The 24,703-nt window shown below is 43.4% G+C and overlaps 1 protein-coding gene across 1 annotated transcript in view; it reads left to right on the top strand.

Annotated features, from left to right (window-relative positions):
* CWC22 (CWC22 spliceosome associated protein homolog) overlaps positions 1–24,703 on the top strand; it is a 94,475-nt gene that overhangs the window by 27,520 nt on the left and 42,252 nt on the right. Inside the window, exons 7-12 of the mRNA XM_066575762.1 lie at positions 474–527; positions 3,765–3,900; positions 5,802–6,008; positions 8,378–8,440; positions 11,469–11,573; positions 18,065–18,146. Of these exons, the coding sequence (XP_066431859.1) occupies positions 474–527; positions 3,765–3,900; positions 5,802–6,008; positions 8,378–8,440; positions 11,469–11,573; positions 18,065–18,146 (647 nt within the window). The remainder of the gene's footprint in view (positions 1–473; positions 528–3,764; positions 3,901–5,801; positions 6,009–8,377; positions 8,441–11,468; positions 11,574–18,064; positions 18,147–24,703) is intronic.

The raw sequence follows: 24,703 nt of genomic DNA on the forward strand, positions 1-24,703 counted from the left end.
CAGGTGTGTACTTTGTACTTTGATATACGCTCAAGTGAAAGAGCCCTTATACTGAATCTTTCCCCATAAAACTATACAATCTGCTCAGCTCCTCCTGCTCTGTAACATCCTCCTTGCAGTTTGGATAGCCTTACTTACATGTTCCCTTTAACTCTTTCCAATCCAATTTGTATCCTGGTTTTCATAGTGGGTTTACTCTTTCTGCTGTTATACAACGGCGCTATATGCTGGCTAAAGCCAGTACTGCATGAGGTGACATGTTTGATAGGTTCCGTCAGCAGAGAGGCTGGCAATATACAGTAAGAGAACCCCGACGGACGTCTTCCAACATCGGAGCTGTACAGCCTTAAATCATAATGTCTTCAGAGCTCAGACGGTGGATTGGAAAGGGTTAATATGCTGTGTGGCTTCTCTATGGAGATATTTTGTACTGTTTTCAGCCAACAAATCTTATTTTGTTTTTCTCTCCTCAGAAACTTTGTTTAACGTCTTCAAAGTTCGTTGCTCATCTCATTAATCAGAATGTGGTAAGTTAATTGTTCTGCTCTTTTTATGTAATTGTGACAAATAAGTTACTGACAATCGGGAAGAAGCTTCTGCATCTTTAATGTCCAGCTACGGTATACGTTTGCCTTGCTGATGGTAGACCTTTCTATCATCGTGGCTTTTGGCATTATTTGCTCAGCTTATTCTTTCCCAATGTATTAATTATTTTCAAGCATTTGGTAAATTGTAGAGGATTTGGAAGCATGAAATTATATTCATACGGTAGTTATTTACCTATTCATGACTTAAATGATTGATTTAAAAGGGTTTTTCCTATAAAACTAACTTATTGCCTATCTTATAAGTTGATGATTGATGGGCATCCATTACGTAATTGAATTTAGCAGTGGTCACACGTGCGCTGCAGTTCTGTTAATTTCCATTGAACTGCTGGAGATTGTACTCCGCTGTCTCCTGCAGTCCTATAGAAATTAATGGAGTGGTAGTGCGCACGTTTGGGGACACTTGTGACCCCTATTCTCATGATCAGTACCAGGACCCATCGGTTAGACCCCCACTGATTATCTAATGATCACTTAAGTTGTGGTTAGTCTCTACACCTATTTACACTAAGTAATTATTGTGCATACTCTCTTCTCAAAGTTCAAACCTGACCAAGTATCTGCGTGTGTAAATGAGCCTTAATACGATTCTCCACTTATGGAAAAACAAAAATGGCAGCAGCGCTTCTCTGATTACCTGATGGGCATTGTGCATTAGTATGCATCAGTAGTCCCATACTCTACACAGCACTCTGATTGGCTAGTGCCTGGGTCCACATGCAGTAGTTTTGCTGCCAATTTGCAGCGAGGGTTCTGCACTGAAAATCTGCCAACAATTTATAGTACAGTATAAATGGATGAGGTTTGCAAAATTTCATCCACACATGCCAGAATATTTCTGCAGCATGCTTATTCTGTTGCGTAAATGGCGTGAATTCTCACCACGTATTTAATCCTTTGCAATACAAAGGATGAAATATTCAACGACATCTACAAGAAGATCCACATAACTTGCATCTTGCATTTTACACGTTTTCCCATCTGCAGGCTCAATCTGTAATATTCAGTTTTCCCTGAGCTGGTGGGTGTAGGCTAGGTGTTAGGTCTTCCAAAGCCAGCATACACCGAGAATAAGAGATTCTGCTCCCCTCTTTCCGTTACACACCCTCAAAAGTAGCGTGGTAAGACATTATGTAGCAGTACTGAGCAGTGTAGATGTGAATTCAGCACTGGAGTGAAAACGCTTACTAGAAGCAGCAGTGTCTGTGTAAATTCCTCTGCCTCTGTCAGCTGTTTCCTCCTACTCCCAATCTCTTCTCCGTAGATTTTTATAGGCAGCATTTAGAGCAGCAGCAAGCAACGACCTCCACTCACTTTCTGTAATTCATCATGGTGACTCTGCTCAGCAAAGGCAGTGTTCCTGGGATCAGAAAGTGTGGAATAAATATGCACCAAAGAAATAATGGAGGGTGACCTACCCTTTGCGATCGGGCTGCCCAGAGGGAGGGCATTCCGCCACGTCTGAAGTCCCAGTAGGCAGTGTTATTAATTATGGGTCTCCTGGGTTCTCCAACCCTGGTCACACGGACATGCGACAGAAAGGGAGAGCGTCAATGGGGATCCGAATGAAGGTATCGTATAGCAAGGAAGCAAGTAGGCAATATATCAGAAAATAACCCCAGCACTCTAGGGAGGAAACCGTAGGCTAGTAAAAAGAAAATAGTAGTAAATAGGAAACTTCACAGAGGTGTCTCAGATGAGAACACCTCTTGGTCCTGATAAACGATCAATCACAGGAATGGTTCCACAATCTTTTTAGGAAGGAATGGAATTTCCAAATCTTTATTTAATTGAAATGCCTAGACTAGATAAGACCTATATAGACAGCTAGTAAATGCAAACATTGGACAGTAGTAACGTGTTTTGGTGTTTTTCATGCCTGTAAAGGTACAATGACACAATATGATCTTTAATGTGTGCACTGCCTGGGGATTACTCTTCCTAAACATCCGGGGGTAGTTTCCTCCCTGCACATGGGTCGGAAATGCTAGCTTGCGTTCCAGTTTCCGGTACTTTTGTACCTTGTCTTTACCACAAGTATGGGTGGAGACCTAGTGATGGACTGTATACGCCCAGTGTACTCCCACAAGCTAGTGATTTGGCTGTGGTGTAGACATAATACAACAGTACCCGGGGCCAGCCTGTTTTCCCCTGATGCTGAACTCGTACCTCTGGCTGCCGCAGTAGCCGGGACCGCTGTCACTCATCTCCCCGCTGCTCTCCCCAGCGGACTGGCACCTCCGTTGCCGTCCCCCCATCGACCGCTGGCAGCAGAGAGCGCTGTAAATGTGCTTGACGCTGCTCTGCCCGCTGCACTGCCATCTGGCCTCCTGTTTCCGCTGCAGCCGGGAGCGCAGTCACTGGCGGCCACCGCTTTGCTCCAGGCAAACCTCTGTCCCCACGCTGCTAGGACCTTGCTCCAGGCAGCCAATCACTAGCTTGTGGGCGTACACTGGGCGTGTACAGCCCATCACTAGGTCTCCACCCATACTTGTGGTGGAGACGAGGTACAACCGTATCCCAGTTGCCATAGTGCTAAGGTGGAGCAGCTTGTGAACGCCCTATTGATAGGTAGGGCATGGTGACTCTGCTGCTAGAGACAAACTTTACATGGCAACAGGCATTGGACAGCAAGTTAGAAGGAAGTGAAATCCCTAGTTATTTTAGCACAACGATGTCCATTTTAGGTAAATAAAGTGATTTGCATTTTTCCTAGTTATCACACTGGCTATCACGTAAACACAAGTTGGTTGATAGGATAGAGTCTGTTTAATGGGCATGGAGTTTTGCAGTCAAACAGCAGTTTTAGCTCCAAAGCGGCACAGCCATTAACTGTCAATTTGAGAACAGCCTTGTTCTGCAGTAAAACCACATGGAGTTCTTGCTGTTTGCTGCATGGCAACTCCCTCTAGGCTTTTACAGTGATTTCCGAGTGGAGCTTTACTTTATTCCAGTGGACTCATTCAGTCAGAGCTGTACATTTTTAATTTACAATTTGCTTTTGCAATTGTATTTTTTTTTTCATAATCTTAATGATTACTATGTAGATTTATATCTTCTGAGCCGGTGATGTGTTTTGTGTGATTACGATGTTTGCTGCTGAGTCGCTTTGCATAAGTGAACACGTTTCTCTGTTTGTGCTCTTCATTGCTGCAGGCCCATGAGGTGCTGGCACTGGAAATGCTGACACTGCTATTGGAAAGACCTACAGATGACAGCGTTGAAGTTTCTATTGGTTTTTTAAAGGAAAGCGGACTTAAGCTAACTCAAGTAACACCCAGAGGTATAAATGGTAAGTATTTGCTGTGTAGCCTCTTTGCTGTTTGAGGGTACTTTACTTTCCTCATTAATTTTAATGTTTGGAAAGAGGTGAACTTTAGCCTGAACAAGGTGCTGTTTTTCTTTGCCGGAGAGGCCAAGATCACTGTGAATATCCACTGTGAAGAGTTGTTGACTACATTATGGTTAAAACGCATTTATGGTGAATTCTAATGATGGACATGATCCACAATCAATGCCATTTATACTCAGCAGGATGTTTTAGTAGAGTGCAATCAATACATTGCTTTTTTTCTTTATTTGCTTGAAGTTTAGAAATTGTAATTTTGTGCTGTTTGAATATTCTTTGCTGTTCTTGTCGTGCCGCCAAAGGCCCTTTTTACATGCAACAGTTATCGCTCAAAATTCGTTCAAAAGGGCAAAAGTGAGCGATGATTGTTCCGTGTGAACGCAGGCAGTCGTGCACTATTCGTTCACTTGTCATTTGCTGCTGGTTTTTAGCCTGCATAAAAACCATTGTCGAGCCACTCAAAATTCGTTCCACTTCTATGTAATTCGTGCAGTCTTCTGAGTGGCTTGCAGACTCGAGGGGAGAAGACAATGGAGTCCTGCCGGCCAGAAAATCCCTCAAATAAACACTCTCACCTGAGCAAACAAATAATAGTTAGTTTACTCTAGCTAATGAAGGGAAAAAAGGATGGTTTAAGCCATCATCGGTACGTGTCATTTTATGCCAAAATGTTGTCAATTCGTTCAGTCTTTCGGCTGTTTTAGCGATAATCGTTGAGTGTAAAAGGGCCTTAGTGTTACATGGCAGAGATTCAGATAAGACATTAGTCCTAATTAGGCAATGCTGGCACTTAGGGCCCTTTTACATGGAATGATTATCATTCCAATTCTCACTGGTTCATGCGCATCTACCAGTGACTGAACACTGAAAGAGAATTAGCTTGCTTATAGTTTATCATTCGTTTTGTGCAGGAATGAAAATCAAGCAACGATTGTCCTATGTAAGCAAGTAGTTACTCATCTATGGAAGATTGCCTGTTTACTGTGAAAGGAAGTGTGCGGCCGGAGAGATCTCTGCCCTGCTCTGCCTCAATTCACTGAGCAATCCTCGCACCTGTCTGAAAGCTCAGAAGTCATGACCACCGTGTCGCCAATTGTCGCGTGTAAAAGGACCATAAGTCAGATGATACATAGATGGAAACCACAACTAGTACCATTGCAACATTAGTATTGTATTTCTAGATGTCAAGGCATTCCTACAAATAAGATATTCACAATGCTTTTAGGTTGTTATGTACCATCTTTGCTTTCAGAGCCCAACTTTTTGTGCTGTAGACCTCTTTCCAATTCAGGAATTGTATTGTTTGCTGTGTTACAAACATAGTGGAATTGAAACCAGGTCACCCTTCACTGTTTGTGTCCACAACTACTAGCTCACATAACGTGTTACTTCTACCCTACTCCTGTTAGAGCACTACTACACACAGACTGAGTCATTGCAGAGGCTGCTGTGATCACAGGACTTTATTATCCAGCAAGTTACCTCTAAAGACTCACACACTGTTTATAATTCAGTTTGTGTGAGATTTCCCTAAGGAACACCTAAAGAGTGTAGTAATTCAAGTCTTCCTTTCTTTGCCCTGTATTAAAATGAATGTGGTGTTGTCACTCAGCTTTTCCTTTGTTTGCAGCAACACCATCTCTTCCTTTGCATATAGCTTGACAGATTTGCAGTGCAGGCTTGGAGAAATTTGAGTGGTTAAACCTTTTGGGTCCACTTATGATTGACATCAGCCGTTGCCAATGGGAATAGAACTCCTTGGTTTATATTTTCAGGTATTATTTTTTTCACTAAGCATGTGTTTTTTCTGCTCGTTAAGTGCTGTTTTCTTCCTCGCCCCATAGCTATATTTGAACGTCTTCGGAACATCCTTCACGAATCAGAAATAGACAAACGTGTCCAGTACATGATTGAAGTCATGTTTGCAGTAAGAAAGGATGGCTTTAAAGATCACCCAGTTATCCCAGAAGGACTCGACCTGGTAGAAGAAGAAGATCAGTTTACACATATGCTTCCACTGGAAGATGATTATAATCCAGAAGATGTCCTTAGTAAGTCTTAAGATTACATAGATCACTTCACTGATGAAAGTCTGTGGCAGCTGGAAATTGACTTTCCTGCAGGATGTGTGTTTGCTGCATAAATCAAGATCATTCAGTTATACAGAGATTTCTTGTTCTTGAGCTGTTTATTTCTCTTTATAATAACTTTGTTTGAAAACTTGGATGACTTTTTATGTACTTTTTTCATGCAGTCAAAAATCTCTGCAATAAACCCAGAACACTACAATCATTCACTCTACTAAGCCCCCGTGTATGTGCGTTGTTCCTGTGATATGGCTTTCTCGTACCCATTTTTTTGTTGTACCCATAACTTTTTACAATTATTCTCATCTAATTTTATTTTAGCGCTAATACTGATTAGTTTTCTAAAAAAACGTTTTCTATTCATTTTTTAAAAAGTTGCCCAATATACTGTAGAAATATAATAGAAGCCCTACACTCCTTCCTTGCTCTCTCATAGTCTCTGGTCTAGTGGTCACAGCTGGTCTTTGCTTCCCGGTGCAGGGAGCCATTGATGGTGTCATCGCCGCCAGGGCCATATGACTGCTGCAGCCAATCAGCAGCTCACTTCAGCTGGTGATTAGCGCCAGCAATCACATGACCTAGTAATGAGATGACTTCACTCAGCCCCCCGAAGCGAAGAGCAGCGGCAACTAGGAGACCAAAAGCTGCGGGGAAGCAGAGAAGTGGGGGAATAGGGCTTTTGTTATGACTATAGAATACTGGTCAGCTTTGTTAAAATATAAATAGCCCCTAGATAACCCCTTTAAGAGTTTATTAAAGGGGTAATACAATCTTAAAATGTGAGGCATGTCGCTAGGATATGGTATGATTTCTGGGGTCCCATAAATCCTCAAATTAAGAGATAAAAGGGAAATTGGCACCTCCCTCCTGCACCATAAACTAAGTTATGGTGCTGTTGAGGAGGTGACGGAGAGCCAGGTCATGTATTTTTTTGTATTCACTCACCCCCCTGGTTCTTGTGGTGCCCGCCTCTGAAGACCATACACTGCTTGAATATCTGGCTTTTGTGTGCGCACGCTCTTTCTTCCATACGAGTCTATGGGAGAGTGTCCACACGGGACTCTGAAAATGACCCTGCCCCCAGCTGGTATCCGCGCGTACCTTTCTTTTCCTTATCGGTACTCTGGATGGCTGTGGTGACGCAGTCGGACATGCACAGTACAGCTTTAAAAAAAAAAAAAAAAAATTAAATAAAGTCTTTATTCTTCCTGTGCCCTTGCTAGGGATATGACGCAGAATCTGCTACCTTTCTGTCAATTACGGAACGACCGCAGGTCAGATGGCTTCCATTGACTTCAATGGAAGTTTTATGTGCGGAATCTGCACTACAATAGAACGTACTGCGATTTTTCTTCTGCAGGAAGACGCACTTTTCAATAACATGTTTGTTTTTTTCAATAAAACAGATTCCGCTACAAATATCCGTTCACGTGCGGCTGAATTAGAGGGATTTTCTGGTTTTTTTTTTTTTTCTTTTACTTGATGACCTATCCTCCAGCCTGGTCATCAATATCAGTACAGTAGGGAGTTGACATCCGCACCCATAACAGTTGATTGTTTTTGAGCCACAGTAGCAAGAACTGGCACAGCGCCATACACTGTGTTGTGGCCCAAAATGGTACCAGTAGTTTCAGCGTCTGTGGCATAGAAACGCAGCAGATCGTCAGGGCTGCCGGGTATTGGACCTTCACTGATGTCATATTAATGACCTGGGCTGAGGATAGGTTATCATTAATTAAAAAAAAAAAGTTCTTGAGAAAACCTTTAACATGATAAATCTAGCTCCTGAGATGCCCACAGTTGGCTGATTTGCCAGTGGATTGTTAGCTATTTATTTCCTATGCAGTGTACTACAGGGTTCATGTGGCCTGTAATATGGACCACTTTCCTTGTATTACTTAGCCGGGTTAGGCCCGTCAGAGCAGGAGCTGCAGCTTGTTAGACTGGGTTCACATATACCAGTTGTGTTTTAGTAAGTTTTTATTTTTTCATGCTGGAGTTGGACATCAACTGACAACTTTTTAGAGCACACTTTGCATAGTTTCCGACATCGCCATCAAAACTAATGGGCCATAGAAAACTATAGGATCACTATAACACTGGAGGGAAAAAAGCCAGCAGGCCGGGCATATAGGAACCCGACCTTAGTGGCCCTCAGATTTGGCTCCAGAGTGGTCAACTGTCTTAGTGATATCACACTCTCTAATACAACTTAAAGAAATGAGAGCTCAACATGTGACCCCTTACTTTGTAGAAGCATGCATTTTTATATGGCGTATGTTTGTTGGCGTCAGTCCGATATGTTTAAATAATGTTCTATAATTCTGCTTTAGATGTCTTCAAGATGGATCCATGTTTTCTTGAGAACGAAGAGAAGTATAAGACAATTAAAAGAGGTAAGTAACGCGGTGCTATAAGAAGGTTGTGCCCTAATTTTTTTGAGATCTGTGTGATCGGCTTGTGGAGCTGTAATGAGAGCTGTCTGTCATTCTGTACTTCAGAGTCAGATGTGCAGTTATAATGGAAATTCCGGCTGGTTTTTAATAAAGCTGCGATATGATTTAGTTGCCATTGCTGCGATGTGTGTAATAACTCTACAACCGAGACCAGCGATGCCATTAAATCTCTCCAGAGAATTTATTAACATTATGAACCATCAGAGAAGAAAAAGGCTTGTTTTCTGAAAACTCTGCAGATGAGGCGCTGGCAATCAGAGTCCTGTATCCACTGCCTAAATGCTTGTATATAGTGTAGTCTGTATAGAGGGACTCTGTTGCCCACAATGAGCATCTTCAAGCAAAGGTAATGAACGCACAGTAGAGAAGATGCAAAGTTTAAGGCTGGGGTCACACGGGGTGTAAATCCCGTGGGATGACCGCAGCTGGACCGCACGGAAATTCCACAGGATTTCCACGGCAGAAAGGCAGGTTCTGTACTCCGCTGCAACCTTCTCTCCCCATAGAGAGAAAAGATGGCCGCTGTGGAAACGGACATACAATTGACATGCCGTAGCTTTGAATTCAGCGCCGCTTGTTTGCAATGGCTTGTCCTCAGCGTGTGGCCGAGATTTTTGCAAATCTCATGCACTTTGTTGCTTAGGCTCGGGTTTAAGATTACTGCCGGTATTTCCATGCAGAAAGGCCGCACAGAAATTCCACAGCTGTTCCGCCCCGCGTGAACCCAGCCTAAAAGTGTCACTTTTATACTTGCATTCCCTCCTATTCCTTGCTGTTCGCAGGGAACTGCATTTAAACCCTTAACCCCTTGAGTGGCACGCCTGGAAATTTTCCGGGACGAGCTCCACTGCTCATAGCGACATAGCCCGGAAGATTTCCGGGCTATGTATCACTATGGGAGCTGCAGAGCACGATGCCACAAGCTGTGACAGTGTGCTCTGCCTGCACAGACCCACAGAGAACAAAGCAAGGGCTTTGAAAAACCAGCAGAAGATATTGCCGATATGCGGCAATCTCCTGCTTTGTTTACAGGTTGCCATAGAGACCATCGGCTTGTCAGAAGCAAGCCGATGGTCTCTGTGGCAGGGAGAGCTTGGTGCTTGGCTGTCAGAGGACAGCTAGGTACTAGCTCTTACAGCAGAGATCAGAGAAAACCTCCGATCTCTGCTGTGTTAACCCTTTACATGCGGCAGTCTATGTGACTGCAGCATGTAAAGGGCTGCAGCATGTAAAGGGCTGTCACCATCGGACCCCCGGAATGTGATCAGTGGGTCCTGATGGGTCCCTGTGGAAGTCCCCTAAAGGGACCAAAAAAAAAAATTATAAAAACACTTGTCTCCCTTTACTTTGTAAAAAATCAAAAATACAATCACACATATGGTATCCATGCGTCGTAATGACCCAGAGAAGGAAGTTAATACATTATTACATTATTTAACCCCTTAATGACATGGCCCCTTTTTTTCTTTTTTCCCCATTTCTTTTTTTCCTCCCCCCCTGTTTAAAAAATCACAACTTGTCCCGCAAAAAACAAGCCCTTATATGGCCATGTCAATAGAAAAATGAAAAAGTTATGGCTCTTGAGACGCAACTGCAAAATTAGTTGAAATTCAATGATTAGATCATTTTAAAAAACCTGCCTTGGTGGGCACGACAGGGTGGTAGGAAACCCGCCACTCAAGGGGTTAAGGGACCCGGCTGTTTTGTGCCTTAAGGACCAGGTACTTTTTAGAGTTTTTACCTATGTGGTGGTTTCTTCTGCCCTTTTTTTCCTTTTTTTTTTCTTTTTTTTTTTTTTTGGTTTTAGTTTTATTGGGGTTAAAAAGCTAAAAAAAAAATATTTTAGTAAACCTTTATTATTAGTATATTTGCACTAACAACGTATAGGAACGGGTTCCTCATTTTGTTTCCAACGTTTTGATACATAATATGTATAGTTTTGGATTACAGCGCGCATACGGCAACGGTTTTGGTTGGCTTTGTGTAATTTTTCTTTTTTATGTATGTACTTTTTATTTATTATTTATTTATTTTTAATCTTCTTTTTTTTTTTTTTGTAACTATTTTTTTTACCATCCACATCCCCCGTGACGTCATATAAGACCTCTAGAGGACATTCACATGATCTTTTTTTCTATAATGTCACACTTTTCCACTGTAAATGTGGCATCCATAAGAGCTTCAGTTACAGGGAAGACCATTCCCCTTCAGTGACAATAGTCACTAACAGAGCTGATTGGGGTCTGCTAGGACCCTGCAGCTCCACTGTAACAGGGGGGACTCTGTGGTCATATGATTGAACACTTCCATTTTCACTTCACATTGAGCGCTATTTACCAGGGAAAGGAGAAGACAGAAGTGGTTAAAAACTACTTCTCCCTTCTCCTCCGGGTTCTGCGCTGTGACTAAAACTGTATGAATATCCTCATTGCCTATAATAGGTCCGTGTGCTGTCCATGCAATTCAGACATGGCATACAGCCGCCTGAATGGGCCCTACTGTTGCATGAGTTGTAGATTTGTTTTCTGTTATTAAAGACTCCTTCACATACTTTTTCTAGCGGTTTTTTTTTGTACAAAAAAGAATTTCAAGTGGTTTCCATTGCATTTTTACAAGCGTTTTTAGTGCTATTTCAAAATTTTATTATATTTGTAACATGTGATTTTTAGGGTAGTTTTAAAGTCCTATAAAAAAGCTATGCGGAGAAACGCCAGAACTAACACCACACCCAGAGCGTATTGAATTTTGTAAGAAAAAGCCACCAAAACACCAGAAACATAAAAACATTGTAATGCATTTAACATTTCACCATAGACTTTTATCACATGGACTTGCTGGACTGCAAAGCAATGTTAAAAAAAAAGTCAGGGAAAATGGCGCAAAATACATGGCGTTTTTCACAATAATACTCTGAGTAAAACAACCCTAATATTTTTCTTTTTTTTTTTTTTTTCCCCTCTGATTCAAGAAATTCTGGATGAAGGTGACAGCGGTTCTGAAGGAGAAGAGGGTGGAAGTGATGACGACAGTGATGAAGAGGACGATGACAATGCAGAAGAAGCTGGCGAGGAAGGTTTGTGCTTTTATATAACGTGATCTATGTTTTAAAGCAGTTGATATGTGTGAGCAATTGCCATCTCATATTGTGTATGGTCATAGTGACCTCGCTCCTCGAGACCCAACATATCTACAGAGTCCTTGAAATCTATGGATAGCCTTATGGTCATAGTGACCTCGCTCCTCGAGACCCAACATATTTACAGAGTCTTTGAAATCTATGGATAGCCTTATGGTCATAGTGACCTCGCTCCTCGAGACCCAACATATCTACAGAGTTCTTGAAATCTATGGATAACCTTACGGTCATAGTGACCTCGCTCCTCGAGACCCAACAGATCTACAGAGTTCTTGAAATCTATGGATAGCCTTATGGTCATAGTGACCTCGCTCCTCGAGACCCAACATATTTACAGAGTCTTTGAAATCTATGGATAGCCTAATGGTCATAGTGACCTCGCTCCTCGAGACCCAACATATCTACAAAGTTCTTGAAATCTATGGATAAGCTTAGTCTACTGTAGCCCGGTAGGCCTCCAGTAATTAAGAGCTGAGCCGGATATTGTAACCATCCAACTCATAGAGGAAATTTTACTTCTGTGGGCTGAACATTGCTTACTAGGATGTACGGCAGAAATGTGTGCGGCAGGACAAGCCTCCTAAGTCGCCGGCTTATTTCAGAAGTATTTATGATGAGCGGTTGGGGGTTTTCAACCAGTTCATGGTTTTCTTTATGGAGATAATTACAAGCTTAAAATTTCCTCCTACACAACTTTTAGTTTGCAGCGCCTAAAAGTGTGAGGATTTTGAAGCACATAATTAAAGGAGTAGTACAGTTTTGTGCAGCTAAAGATATTATGAGTCATTGTATAATTACAAGTTCTGCAACCTTCTAATATACTTTGCATTTCGATTCCTCGTTATTTCAAGGTTTTTCTTCGCTGTCGGTGAATAGAAGCAGCCTTGGCTGACAATTCATGCAGACCTAATCATACCGGCATGAGCTACAGTTTAATAAACTGTATTACTATTGGTCAGAGTGATCAGCCTGTGGAGGACGACCGGAGGGTATCTGTGTTGCTATCTGTGACTGCTGTCCATGGACTGTAGTATTGCAGCTCAGCCCCATTTACCTTAAGTCAACCGTTGTTGTAGCAGAGAGAACCAATGAACATGGGTGGCAATATTTGGCTATTCTGTAGCATCCTTGTTGGGTAGGTTCGCACTGGAAGGAAATGCTGTGGGTTTTGTGCAGCAAATTTAGCTGCAAACACTCCTCAACATACACTGCAAGCATTGTTGATGGGATTTCAAGAAATGCCATTCTGCACTGTGGATTTTAAGTCTGGTATGTTAAGTTATGCTGCAGGCTTTCGCTGCAGATTTCACTTTTTCAATTGAGGGGTGACATCTGCTGGTAAAGCTGCTTCAGAATACGCGCCATACGCACGCAGATTTTGCCGCTGCAGAAATTTTACTGCAAATCTACAACATGTGAACAAACCCATAAGCCTATACATCCACATGGTTGAATTTCATGGCAGAAAAATCAGACGTGTCTTTGAGTGAAAATCACAGCAGATATGCGCACTTGTAAACATGAATTATTGCAGCCATTTGCATTACTGCAGCCGTGAATCTGCAAGTGGATTAGCCTCATTCAATATGACTAATTCATGTGCAGAAAACCCTACACAGATTCCATGTCAAGAAGTGACATTGGTCAGGAACGCTATCTTTTCTCCTTAGGGAGAGCACCTAGAAGGTAGGTGAGTGGGGAGACTTATAAGGCCAAACATGCTTCTCTGGGTAATATGCAAATAAGGGAGATGGAACAATACCTCTGCAGTGCCACCTAGAGCATTCCTGCAAGTCAATGTTGGACTCTATCTTAGACTCTTTATATTGTTCCATCTTCCTTATTTGCAAGAAGTGACCTGTCACGTCCCCACTGTAGGTGGCGGGGGGGCGTGCACTTACGGTGGAAACGCGTTGAACCCCGTATTTGGTGTTCGAAATCCATTCATGGATGTTCCTAAACCCGAATAAATTCATACTATCGGCAGTTTTTTTTATGGCAATATCATCCGTATAGGATAGATCCGGTACTACTTGTAATTCATCCTTACAACTAGATAGGATCACGGGAACTATTAGTGGAGGGTAGAGGCAATTATCTTCGAAATAAGTTAAAGAGACTTAAAGGGGTTGTCCCGCGCCGAAACGGTTTTTTTTTTTTTTTCAATAGGCCCCCCGTTCGGCGCGAGACAAACACAAGGGATGTGTTAAAAAAAAAAAACAGTTTAGTACTTACCCGAATCCCAGCTCTGCGGCGACTTCTTTCTTACCTTAGCAGGATGGCCGCCGGGATCTTCACCCACGATGCACCGCGGGTCTTCTCCCATGGTGCACCGTGGGCTCTGTGAGGTCCATTGCCGATTCCAGCCTCCTGATTGGCTGGAATCGGCACATGTGACGGGGCGGAGCTACGAGGACCAGCTCTCCGGCACGAGCAGCCCCATTCACCAGGGAGAAGACCGGACTGCTGAAATTAGACGGCACCATGGCGACGGGGACGCTAGCAATGGAACAGGTAAGTGAATAACTTCTGTATGGCTCATAATTAATGCACGATGTACATTACAAAGTGCATTAATATGGCCATACAGAAGTGCTGAACCCCACTTTCTTTTGCGGGACAACCCCTTTAATTTTAGTCCTCTATACTACTTTTTTGTCTCTATATAAGAGATTGGATTATCCGTCCTTTGTATGGTTATATGTTCTCCCCCCCCCCTTGGCTCTATGCTTCCTGGTCATTAAGGTGCATGGCAATTATATACCTTTTTGGTATTTTATGTTTGTACGTTGTTTGTGTCAGGCTTTGCATGAAGTCTTTAAGGCGGATAATTTATTAAAAGTTAAGTTTTATGAGTATAGAGGAATCCTCACAGTGAAAGGGGTAAAAACAACATTGAGGTAAAAGGTGGATATTCACCTTAAAGGGAGCCCGTCATAAACTTTGAGCCCCCTAAACTAACTTTTTCAGCTGGCTGTGTACACATGTACTCTCATTCATCTATATAGGAGAGTACATGCACAAAACGGGCTGGAAAGAGTCACACTCTGTGCACAGCAACTTCGTAGGCGGCGGGTGAGTATGAAATACGTTTTCCCAATCCCTTACCTATGAGCCCCATAACATAATTTATGGGGCGCAAAGGTCATGACAGGGCCCCTTTAAGCTGGACAAATTGTTTGTGCTCTATGTTTTAAGGATCTGGGACAATTAGCTATTCAGGTCTTTTGGGCTCTTTTAGATTATCTGTCAACACTTTAGTACATAATGATCCATATACAGAATGAGAACCAATGACTCCATTTCCTGCATACATTTGAATAGATTAATAACATTCATTCCATATCTTCATCGGGGAAATAAATATCAGGGGCATCATTTGACTTACTGTAGTTAGAGTAGAGCTGTGACTAAGTACAAATGAATAATCTGCTAGAGATTGATGAAACTCATGTCTGGCAGTCAGGAATGGGTGTTCGAGAAGTGGCATAGGGAATGCCCTTGTGATGCTGACTGGCACCGAGACGATTTGAAGATAAATTAGGACAGGAGCTGAGGTAATACGGAATAAAGATGAGCTCACTGCACAAATCTGTCTGCCTCAACTTTGTCAACTTTGTTTTTCCATCCACATTTATGTCTAGCTTCACTGCGGCTGTTTACTCAGGTTCACGCTGTCTAGCAGATGTCCTGAGTAGCCGGTATATTCAGTCCTCATTAAAGATACAGGGTCCATGAGAAAGAACACCTGATGCATCAACATATTAAAATGTATCTAACTTAAAAAACTTTTTTTCTCTGATCCTAGTCCTTTTAGGGAATGTTCACATCAGCTTCAGAGGTTCTGTTCGGAGCCTGCAGCACTGGTTTCCATCGAAATAACACAGATGGGTGGATGAAAACCAAGCAGAACCCATTATGATCAATAAGGTCCTTTTGGCGACATTCAGTTCGTCATATGACTGTTCCATTTGGCCAGTGGGTTTCATTTTCCTGCTCCCCCATAATGGAGCAGAAAAATGAAATGCTAAGCATGTGAGCAAGCCTTAAAAGAGAATCGGTCAGCTTCTTTGAGTCACAGAAACTAAAAATGAAGGCCTCTTAGGACCTGAAACACTGAGTCTGGGGATGTATTATACTTGTCTTCCCTTTCCCTGCTATGCGCTGTCAAAGCCGCCTCTGGGCTAGTTTTACGCGCGCACACAGAATGACAGGACACAGAATGACAGGACTGTAGTCTGTCTTACCAAGAGAATATTAGCCAATGGTTGGGGAATTGGCCACTTGTGACAAACCTTACTGGTGCTGATCACCGGACTGTCTCCATTGACGGGAGGAGTGGCATCCACCCAACTCCAAACGACAGAGTGATGCATTCAATGCTGCCACTATCTGTTGAATTCTCTTTTTGCAAGACAGACTGTAGTGTACAGCGGTGAACATAGGTATAATACTCACCTCCCTGGATTCTGCATTTCAGCTCCTATGAGCCCACAAGTTTAGGTTATGGGGCTTTCAAGCTGATGTTTACGTCAATACATTTTTTTTTTTTCTTCTAAGTCAAGAGGCTCCAAAAGGTGTGAACATTTCTTGTTTGTATTATAAGGCCAAGTCATGTCGTTTTTACATTACTATGCCTGTTACTTTCCACAACTCATGCTTGGAAAGGCACAGACCTTGCCAAATGCAAAAGGTATTGTTACTACAAGTAATGATCCAAGCAGAGTATTATCCACATGCCTGGCGAGTATACAGCACAGCCAGACAACGGCATTGCCACCTGATCTCTGAGTAGATGATAGTGATCACATAGAATTTGAAATCTGCTAGTCAGGACAACAGTCATTTAGTATCTGATGTTTTAGTCCCAGGCTGAAGCTGGACGAAATCTGATGTAGTCTGGGAATTGTTTGTATTCTCCAAGATAAGCAGCACTAGTTATGTCTTGCAGCTGGTGGATCATTCCATCTCCAATGGGATTAGTAACCAGTTTGCCCTCAGAAATTAGTGATATAGGGATTAGCGAACTTAATGTCTGATTTTAAGTATTGTTCAATTATAAGATGGCTATGATGCCCAACTACACCGTTGGCATGCTGGAACAGTTGGGCTGTTGGCAATTCATTAAATTATAGAAGTATTCAATTGGCGTTGGCGAGATCCATCAACAAAAGTGAACTGTCTATTGCCTCAGCAAATGTCTGCTGTCAGCGTTAAAGGGAAATTGTTAAATTGACAATGCTGTCCAATCTGCGGGTAGCATGTTAGAGTAGGAGTTGCTGAGCAAATTTTTATATTTTTGTTCGAAAAGAGTCAGTACAAATAGCAATTTATTAATTTAAACCTCTGCTCATTCTGGGTTTAGGAGTCCAGTGGGCGGTACTGTTAGCTGTCCGTCATGAGTAGGACCACCCACTGGACTCCTAAGCCCAGAATGAGCAGAGATGTAAGTGAATAAAATACAAGTTACACATTTTTCGTGGGAAAAGATTCAGTACATCAATCTGCTTACCACCTGCTGCCTACTTATCAGGATGCATTTACAATGTGACAGATTCATCTTAAACACTTAGGCCTTAAAGTGACCCTAAAATCCTGCACAAACAAAGGTGGCTGCAAAAGTTTTCTGACTACCTGGGGCACTCTGTGCATTAGTATGCTTCAGTAGTCTAGGGCACTGCATTCTGCTCAGGCAACCGGTGCTGCTCACCTAGTCCACACTGGCCAATCAAAGTAGCCTTCGTTGATTTTAGGTGGTCAGAGAATCAGTGCAGCCATCTTAGTTTTTTCGGGCCGGAGAGTCACTTTAAAGAAGTTCTATGAGATCTCCTGAGATGTCTGTTTCTATTTACCATTAAACAGCAATTCTGGATCATCTTTTCTTAGGACTGTATGATTCCTCTGTTTCTCTTGGAAGTGTAAGAATAAATTGATCTGTTACTTATTTCCTTGTCGATGGGATGTATCTCTACACAGTCTGGCATTATGTAATCTGTGCTGACGGTATCCATGTTTTGTAAGAATACTCCAGAGTTGTTGCATCATGGCTAATTCAAGTATTTACCAAAGCAATTGTCAGTAGAGTTGAGCCAAAAACCTTATAACTGCTCAGTACAGTGTGATGTGGTACTTATAGTACTATATGGGACCTTGTACACTCTCACTCCATTCTAAAAACAATACTTCTAGGGAGAATTTCTTCATAACATGATACCATTCAATGGCACATTGGAAGCCTAGAGGTCAGTAATACGGAGATGCAGAGGGTCTGTGTGTCTTTGCCCAGGCTTCATGCAATGGTTTCAAAGCAGATGACATGGTTATATTACATTTACAGAGGAATAACAAAAATGTTGTATTCCCTAAACGTTATTGGTGCTTCGGGCCAATCATTTATTATGTGTAATGTTAACTTATTGTACTTTCAGGAGAGAAAATAACCATTCATGACAAAACCGAAATTAACCTGGTTTCGTTCCGACGAACTATTTATCTTGCAATCCAGTCGAGGTAAGATGGCTGAGGACCTCCAAAATGTTTGTAATGTATTTTTAATGCATTATTTCCTTTTTGGTTTGAATTTCTCCTTCCATAATAGTCTCTTAGTGAAATGATCCCCACCTCATCCTACTCCCGTTGTTACTTGTTTTTCTGCAGGCACCATGCTGTCTTTTGCAGAAACCTATTATGAATAGCTGACAACTTGGCACTTTGGGCGCTCTCTGAAACATTCAGTAGCTGACAAATATGAAAGCTAGTGCCTGCCAACGCAAACTGTGTAAGAGTGACAAAATTGACAGCCTGTATCGGAAGGAGAGCCCAAGTAGTTAGTGTTTTAAGTATAAAGTACAAATCTTCCTCTAAGAATCATAAAAGTGATTATCCTTGGAGTAAGTGCCAAGCAAGAAGCTCTACCTGTATGAAGCACATTGCGCCCAGTGTTACTTGCAGTTTAAAGGGGTTACTTCTATCATGTTCGCCCTGAGCATAAGATCCACCATGACCAGGATGAACGTAGGGTTGTGTTCACGTAGCGAGCAGACTGGAACAGAGTAAAATATCATATAATCTAAACAAAAGGAGTAAGGGACAACCACACCCTGACCACCAAGGCAAGAACCGCTCTGCCTAAAAGAGAGGTTGTCGCCTTGATAAAGGAGGCCCCATGTCTTGTGCCTCAGCCACTAACTCTAGCAACTAAAACGAGCAAAACACAAATGAACCAACGAAAAACCCCTCTTAGCTTTACAGCAGAACTCGAACCACCACAAACACGTCCTCTCTCCACCAAGACAGAGAAAATAATGACGAAGGCAATTCTATTGGACAGACAGAGTTCTACAAACACCGGAGTAAAATCCATGCACAACACACGAGAACAAAATCAGTGAGAGGGAAAACACTGACGGAATACAGACAAACAACCAAAGTAATACCTAAAGAAATGACAAGTCACAAAAACATTAACCTGTCGGACAGACTGGAACAGTGCAATCGGTACATCTATGCGTCGAGACCCCCGTGCCATGACCCTGTCCTGGCCAACAGACCGTGGCAGTTTCATTAGACCAAATATTACTGCTTATGGCGCCTCTGGGGCACAGCTGATTTTGCTAGGGTATACTGCTGGCAGCCAGTCATTTCTTGCAGAGCACTCGATAGTCATTCAGGAGAACAAGCACAGCTAGAGTCTGCCAGTACAGAGTAGCTCATATAGTGTGGAATGATATTGTGGGTCCTAGAGGGGTATTGAGCAGGGCTCTGCCCTTTGACATCAATATGGCCTAGTAGGACATATGGACAGGGTTTGTATTCACTGATGGTGATAGGGGTGTCACTGATAGCTATAAGGCACTACTGTTGACAATGAGGGGGCGTAGTAGCGGGCATGAAGGGGTATTTTGGCTTTCATATAAAAAAACGTTGTTTTCTGATGGGTTTCAGAACTTAATTTGGTCTTGACTTATAGCTAACTTTGCTGTAGTAAGGAAGATCACCAAGCACTCAAAAGACGAAAGCACTGACTTCAAAAGATATAGGAAATATAGAGGAAGGACACCTACTTCTTCCTGCTGGATCAACTTTTGACTGCTGGTTGAAAAAATTGTACCAAAAACTGTATTGGTGTTTCTCCAAAAAATGCTGCAAGTGGCATCAGTGTTATAGTGGGTCTGTTATGGTTTTCTGTTTTTACTAGTGGAAAGAACAGCATAGCAGGTTTGGGGTTTATAGAACATGACATGATGTGTATCAAATAGATTTATTATGGCAGGATTATGGCAGGATTTCCCGCGGGATTTCCACAATCCTATGCAGACGGCCGCAGTTTGGCCGCGCGAAATCTTGCGCGGCAAACAAATCGCGGCATGTCCTATTCCCCGCACAGAAACGTCACTCACCCGGCCGCCGGCTCCGGTCTGCGCATGCGCCGGCAGCCGGTACATGAAGGGGCCGCTGGGCGCGGGTGAGTACGCGCTCGTCTCTGCAGGCGCTCGGGTCGGGTCCCGCGGCGAGAATCCTCGCCGCCGGATCCGACCCGCTCGTCTGCAGGCGGCCTAAAGGGAACCTGTCATCAACTATGTTATGGGACACAAAGATGAGGGAACGGGGAGTCCTGGGAGTGGCGTTTCATACTTACCAGGTGCCTCTTTCCAGTGCTGTGTCCCCGTGAAGTTGTAGCGCCTACACAGTGTGACTCTTTTCAGCCGCCTCCCATAGTGATGAATGGGAGAGCGCGACCAACTGACTGTAGAGCATCACGGTGTGTGTGCTGCAACTTTGCATGGACAGAATACTGCAACGAGGCAACTGGTGAGTACGTAACACCAATCCCCGGACTACCTGTTCCCTATAGGGCTCAAAGATTCCCTTTAAACAGTGCAACAATCAATTTGTATATATAAAATGTACATTTGAAACATTCTAATTAGAGATGAGCGAGCATACTTGCTAAGGGCAATTGCTCAAGCGAGCATTGCCCTTAGTGAGTACCTGCCCGCTCGAGAGAAAAGGTTCGGCTGCCGGCGTTGGTGACAGGTGAGTTGCGGCAGTGAGAAGGGGGAGCGGTGGGGGGGGTGGGGGAGGAGAGAGGGAGAGAGATCTCCCCTCCGTTCCTCCTTGCTCTCCCCCGCCGCTCCCTGCCCAGCAGCCGAACCTATTCTCTCGAGCAGGCAGGTACTCGCTAAGGGCAATGCTCGCTCGAGCAATTACCCTTAGCGAGTATGCTCGCTCATCACTATTTCTAATTTAATTTGCAAAACATTTCAACCTAATTAAAGAAAAACAAAAAAACCCTCCCCTACTGGTAGAAATCAGCGATTTTGACTGTATTATTGTTCTGTCTGATTTTATAGCCATTTATGTTCAGCCCGTAGCTGGCACATTCATAATCTTGTATCAGACAGGCAGCCTTGCTCTACCTAATCTTACCTGCTGATAATCATATGGTAATGCGGTTATTTCATCTCGCTTGGATGTCTATTTTTCCTAATTATTTTTCAGCAATGCAGGAGAAAAAAAAATCAGAAGCAAAATAATGTCTGGCTTTCAAATATGTGTGATCGGCAAAAAGCCGGGATCAAAATAATGCTGGTGTAATGGCTTTCTGTGACCGTAAAATGTACTTATACCTACAGATGCTTAATGGAGCCTACCCATTCCTATAACTCTACTGGCTTTTTTGCAATAAATAGATCTGATTTCATTTGAAAACCCCCTAATGATTTAACAGCCCCTGCTTCCCTGGGAGGCAATTTTCAGATTTAGCAAAATGCATTTGATAGTAATGTTAAGTTTTCCCTGCTGTACTTATCACCTTTCCTCCGGCTCTCTCGCTGATCCATGCACTTTCATTATACAGAAGAAGCAATTTTTTAAATGTTTCAACTTGATTTTTTTTTTCTCATGGAAATGTTACTTTTTTAGGAGGATCTGCGGCGTCCCCTGACTAGTCTGTTGTATCAAATACTTGTATCCCCTATAAGGTGACTGTTTATACAGGGGTAGCTGTCAGTCACTGCCAGGACCGCTCATTGGACGGCTCAGCTCAGAAAGAGCAGAGAGATTAAGGAATAAAATACAAAATATACTGCATTTTCCCCCATAAAACTATATATTAGAGATGAGCGAACGTACTCGGATAGGCACTACTCGTCCGAGTAATGTGCCTTATCCGAGTACCGCTGTACTCGTGCAGAAAGATTCGGGACGCTCCGCTGCTGACAGGTGAGTCGCAGCGGGGAGCGGGGCAGAGCGGGCGGGAGAGAAGGAGAGAAAGATCTCCCCTCCGTTCCTCCCCGCTCTCCCCTGCAGCTCCCCGCTCCGCAGCGCGTCCCGAATCTTTCTGCACGAGTACAGCGGTACTCGGATAAGGCACATTACTCGGACGAGTAGTGCTTATCCGAGTACGTTCGCTCATCTCTACTATATATCCATCTACTCATCAACATGATGCCTGCAGTTTGGACAGCATGTTCGAGTTGACAGATTCCCTTTAAGAGCCAGTAGATCGTTTCTTCTTTTGTATTGTAGTTGTCATAACTTTATATATTTTTTTTGTCAGTGCAGCTGTTGACACCTTGTATTTTACAGGACGATTTCTAGTTGTTACAGCAAACAATAACTTTTTTATTATTTTTATACCTTTTTTCCCCACTTTGGAGCCATGGTAAAAGAGCAATTTTATTGTATTTTTTAAGGGAGATGTTTTATTTTTATGGTGTTTCCCATGTGGTATAAATGTCATTTTTTTTCTATGGGTCAATTCAATTATGACAACACCAAATTTAGGCCGCCTGCAGACGGGCAGGTCGGATCCGGCGGCGAGAATTCTCGCCGCGGGACCCGACCACAGCGCCTGCAGGGAGGAGCGCGTACTTACCCGCGCACGGCGGCCTCGGCTCTTTCATGCGAGCCCCGCACAGAAATAGGACATGCCGCGGTTTGTTCGCCGCGCGACATTTCGCGCGGCCGAACCGGGGCCGTCTGCATAGGAGTGCATATTGTGTAATGCACTCCTATGCAGGCTTTTAGTGGCGGAAATCCCGACGCGGGATTTCCGCCCGTCTGCAGGCGGCCTTACAGAGTTTTTATTATGTTTTACAACTCTTGCACAATATAAACACTATCTTTAAAACAAATAAATAAATAAAAAATAAATAAAAAAAACCTCTGCACCACATTCCAAGATTATTTTTATTTTTCATTCGACAGAGCTGTGTGAGAGCTTCTTGTTTGGGGGGACAACTTGTAATTTTAATTGGTACCGCTTTGAGGTATATATGTTTTGTTTTTATAATTTTTTATTCCTTTTTTCGAGACGCAAGATGACCAGAAAACTACTATGGTACTGTTGTATCTTATCTCCACCACAAAAATGGGTAGAGACAAACCGTATCCCCCCAAACAACGCCCACAACTTGATTGGTTAGCCAGGAGAATGGGTGGAGGCAGAGTGCACGCCCCCAGCTGTTGGGTTGGCTGTCCAATATCCCCCTGGCACTGTGCTGACTGACATGTCAGCTCCCAGCTCTGGTGTCCCTGCTACTATTGGCGGCTGCCAACCCTTCACTCACCAGCCATGTAAGCTCCAAGCGTCAGGCTCCGCTTTCTTCTCCTATCGCTGCTCCGCCGCTGTCTGGTGCCTGCTTTCCATCTTGGCTACCTCATAGTAGCGCTGCCTGAACTGCTTGTGTGCTCAGGTGTCCCTGCTACTGATATCGGCACCTGGCGGCCATTCGCTCAGCGGCTATGTAAGCTCCCAGGTCCAGTGCTGCAATATGTCTTGTGCTGTCAGGCTCCGCTGCCATCACCTATCAAACTCTCCCCTGCGCTTTGCCTTCTCCCCTCACTGCTCTACTGCCGCTGGCCGGTCCCCACCCTCAGTGTCCCCTGCTATCTCACATCAGCGCTGGCCGATCTGCTTCTGTGCCGCTGCCCCCGCTGTATGTGTGACCGTCGGAGCCACTTGCTGGTGGGTGTTCCGTAAGTGTTCCCTGTCACCGTGGCCGGCACACCATTGTCTCCACCAATAGTTCCGGTGGAAACAAGATACAACAGTACCAACTACTATTTTGGCATTTTTTTTTTAGATGTTTCTTACAAGATTTTCTGTGCTGGATAAATGTAATATTTTATAGGACAAGTTTTTATGGATGTGGCAATACCTCTTATGTGTAGTTTTTTGTTTAGTTACATTTTCAATATTTAAAGCCTTGTTTAAGGGGAGAAAGGTTTTAAATTTTTTTTTCTGCAAAAGCATTTTCCGTATATTCCGGCATATAAGATGAACTTTTAACCCCGAAAAATCTGCCATGCTGTCGGGGGTCGTCTTATACGCCGGCTATACAAAAAAAAAGTCAGGGAAAAAAAAACAGTACTCACCTCCCCCGGCGTTCAGCGGCGCAGCTGCAGGCTATCGCTCCCTCCTCGTCCCCGACAGAGCATTGCTTTCTGGATGCAGGGCTTCAAATCCCCGCCTCCAGAAAGCTAATGCTGTGATTGGCTAACTCACACGCCGTCAGCCAATCACAGCCATTCAATGACATTGAATGGCTGTGATTGGCTGATGCCACGTGGCGTCAGCCAATCACAGCTATTCAATTATGTCATTGAATGGCTGTGAATGGCTGACGCTGCGTGAGTTAGCCAATCACAGCCATTCAATGATGTCATTGAATGGCTGTGATTGGCTGACGGCACGTGAGTTAGCCAATCACAGCATTAGCTTTCTGGAGGCGGGGATTTCAAGCCCCGCATCCAGAAAGCAATGCTCTCTCGGGGACGAGGAGGGAGCGACAGCCTGTAGCAGCGCCGCAGAACGCCGGGGGAGGTGAGTACTGTTTTTTTTTTTTTTTTTACACCGTATTAGTTGGGGGGGGGGGGTCGTCTTATACGCCCCGTCACCTTATACGCCGGAATATATGGTAGATGCCGCAGTCAGTGATGAACTTGAGCTGTTTAAAGTAGAACGAGTTCTGTTCATCCAAAACTGTAATGTTGACGAACAGAGCTTGTCCTAAACTGTCGGGGGATTAATGTCAACGCTAATACCAGTGTAAATACAAAGA

This window comes from Eleutherodactylus coqui, chromosome 8 (genome assembly GCF_035609145.1).
Source record: "Eleutherodactylus coqui strain aEleCoq1 chromosome 8, aEleCoq1.hap1, whole genome shotgun sequence".
Classification (NCBI taxonomy): domain Eukaryota; kingdom Metazoa; phylum Chordata; class Amphibia; order Anura; family Eleutherodactylidae; genus Eleutherodactylus; species Eleutherodactylus coqui.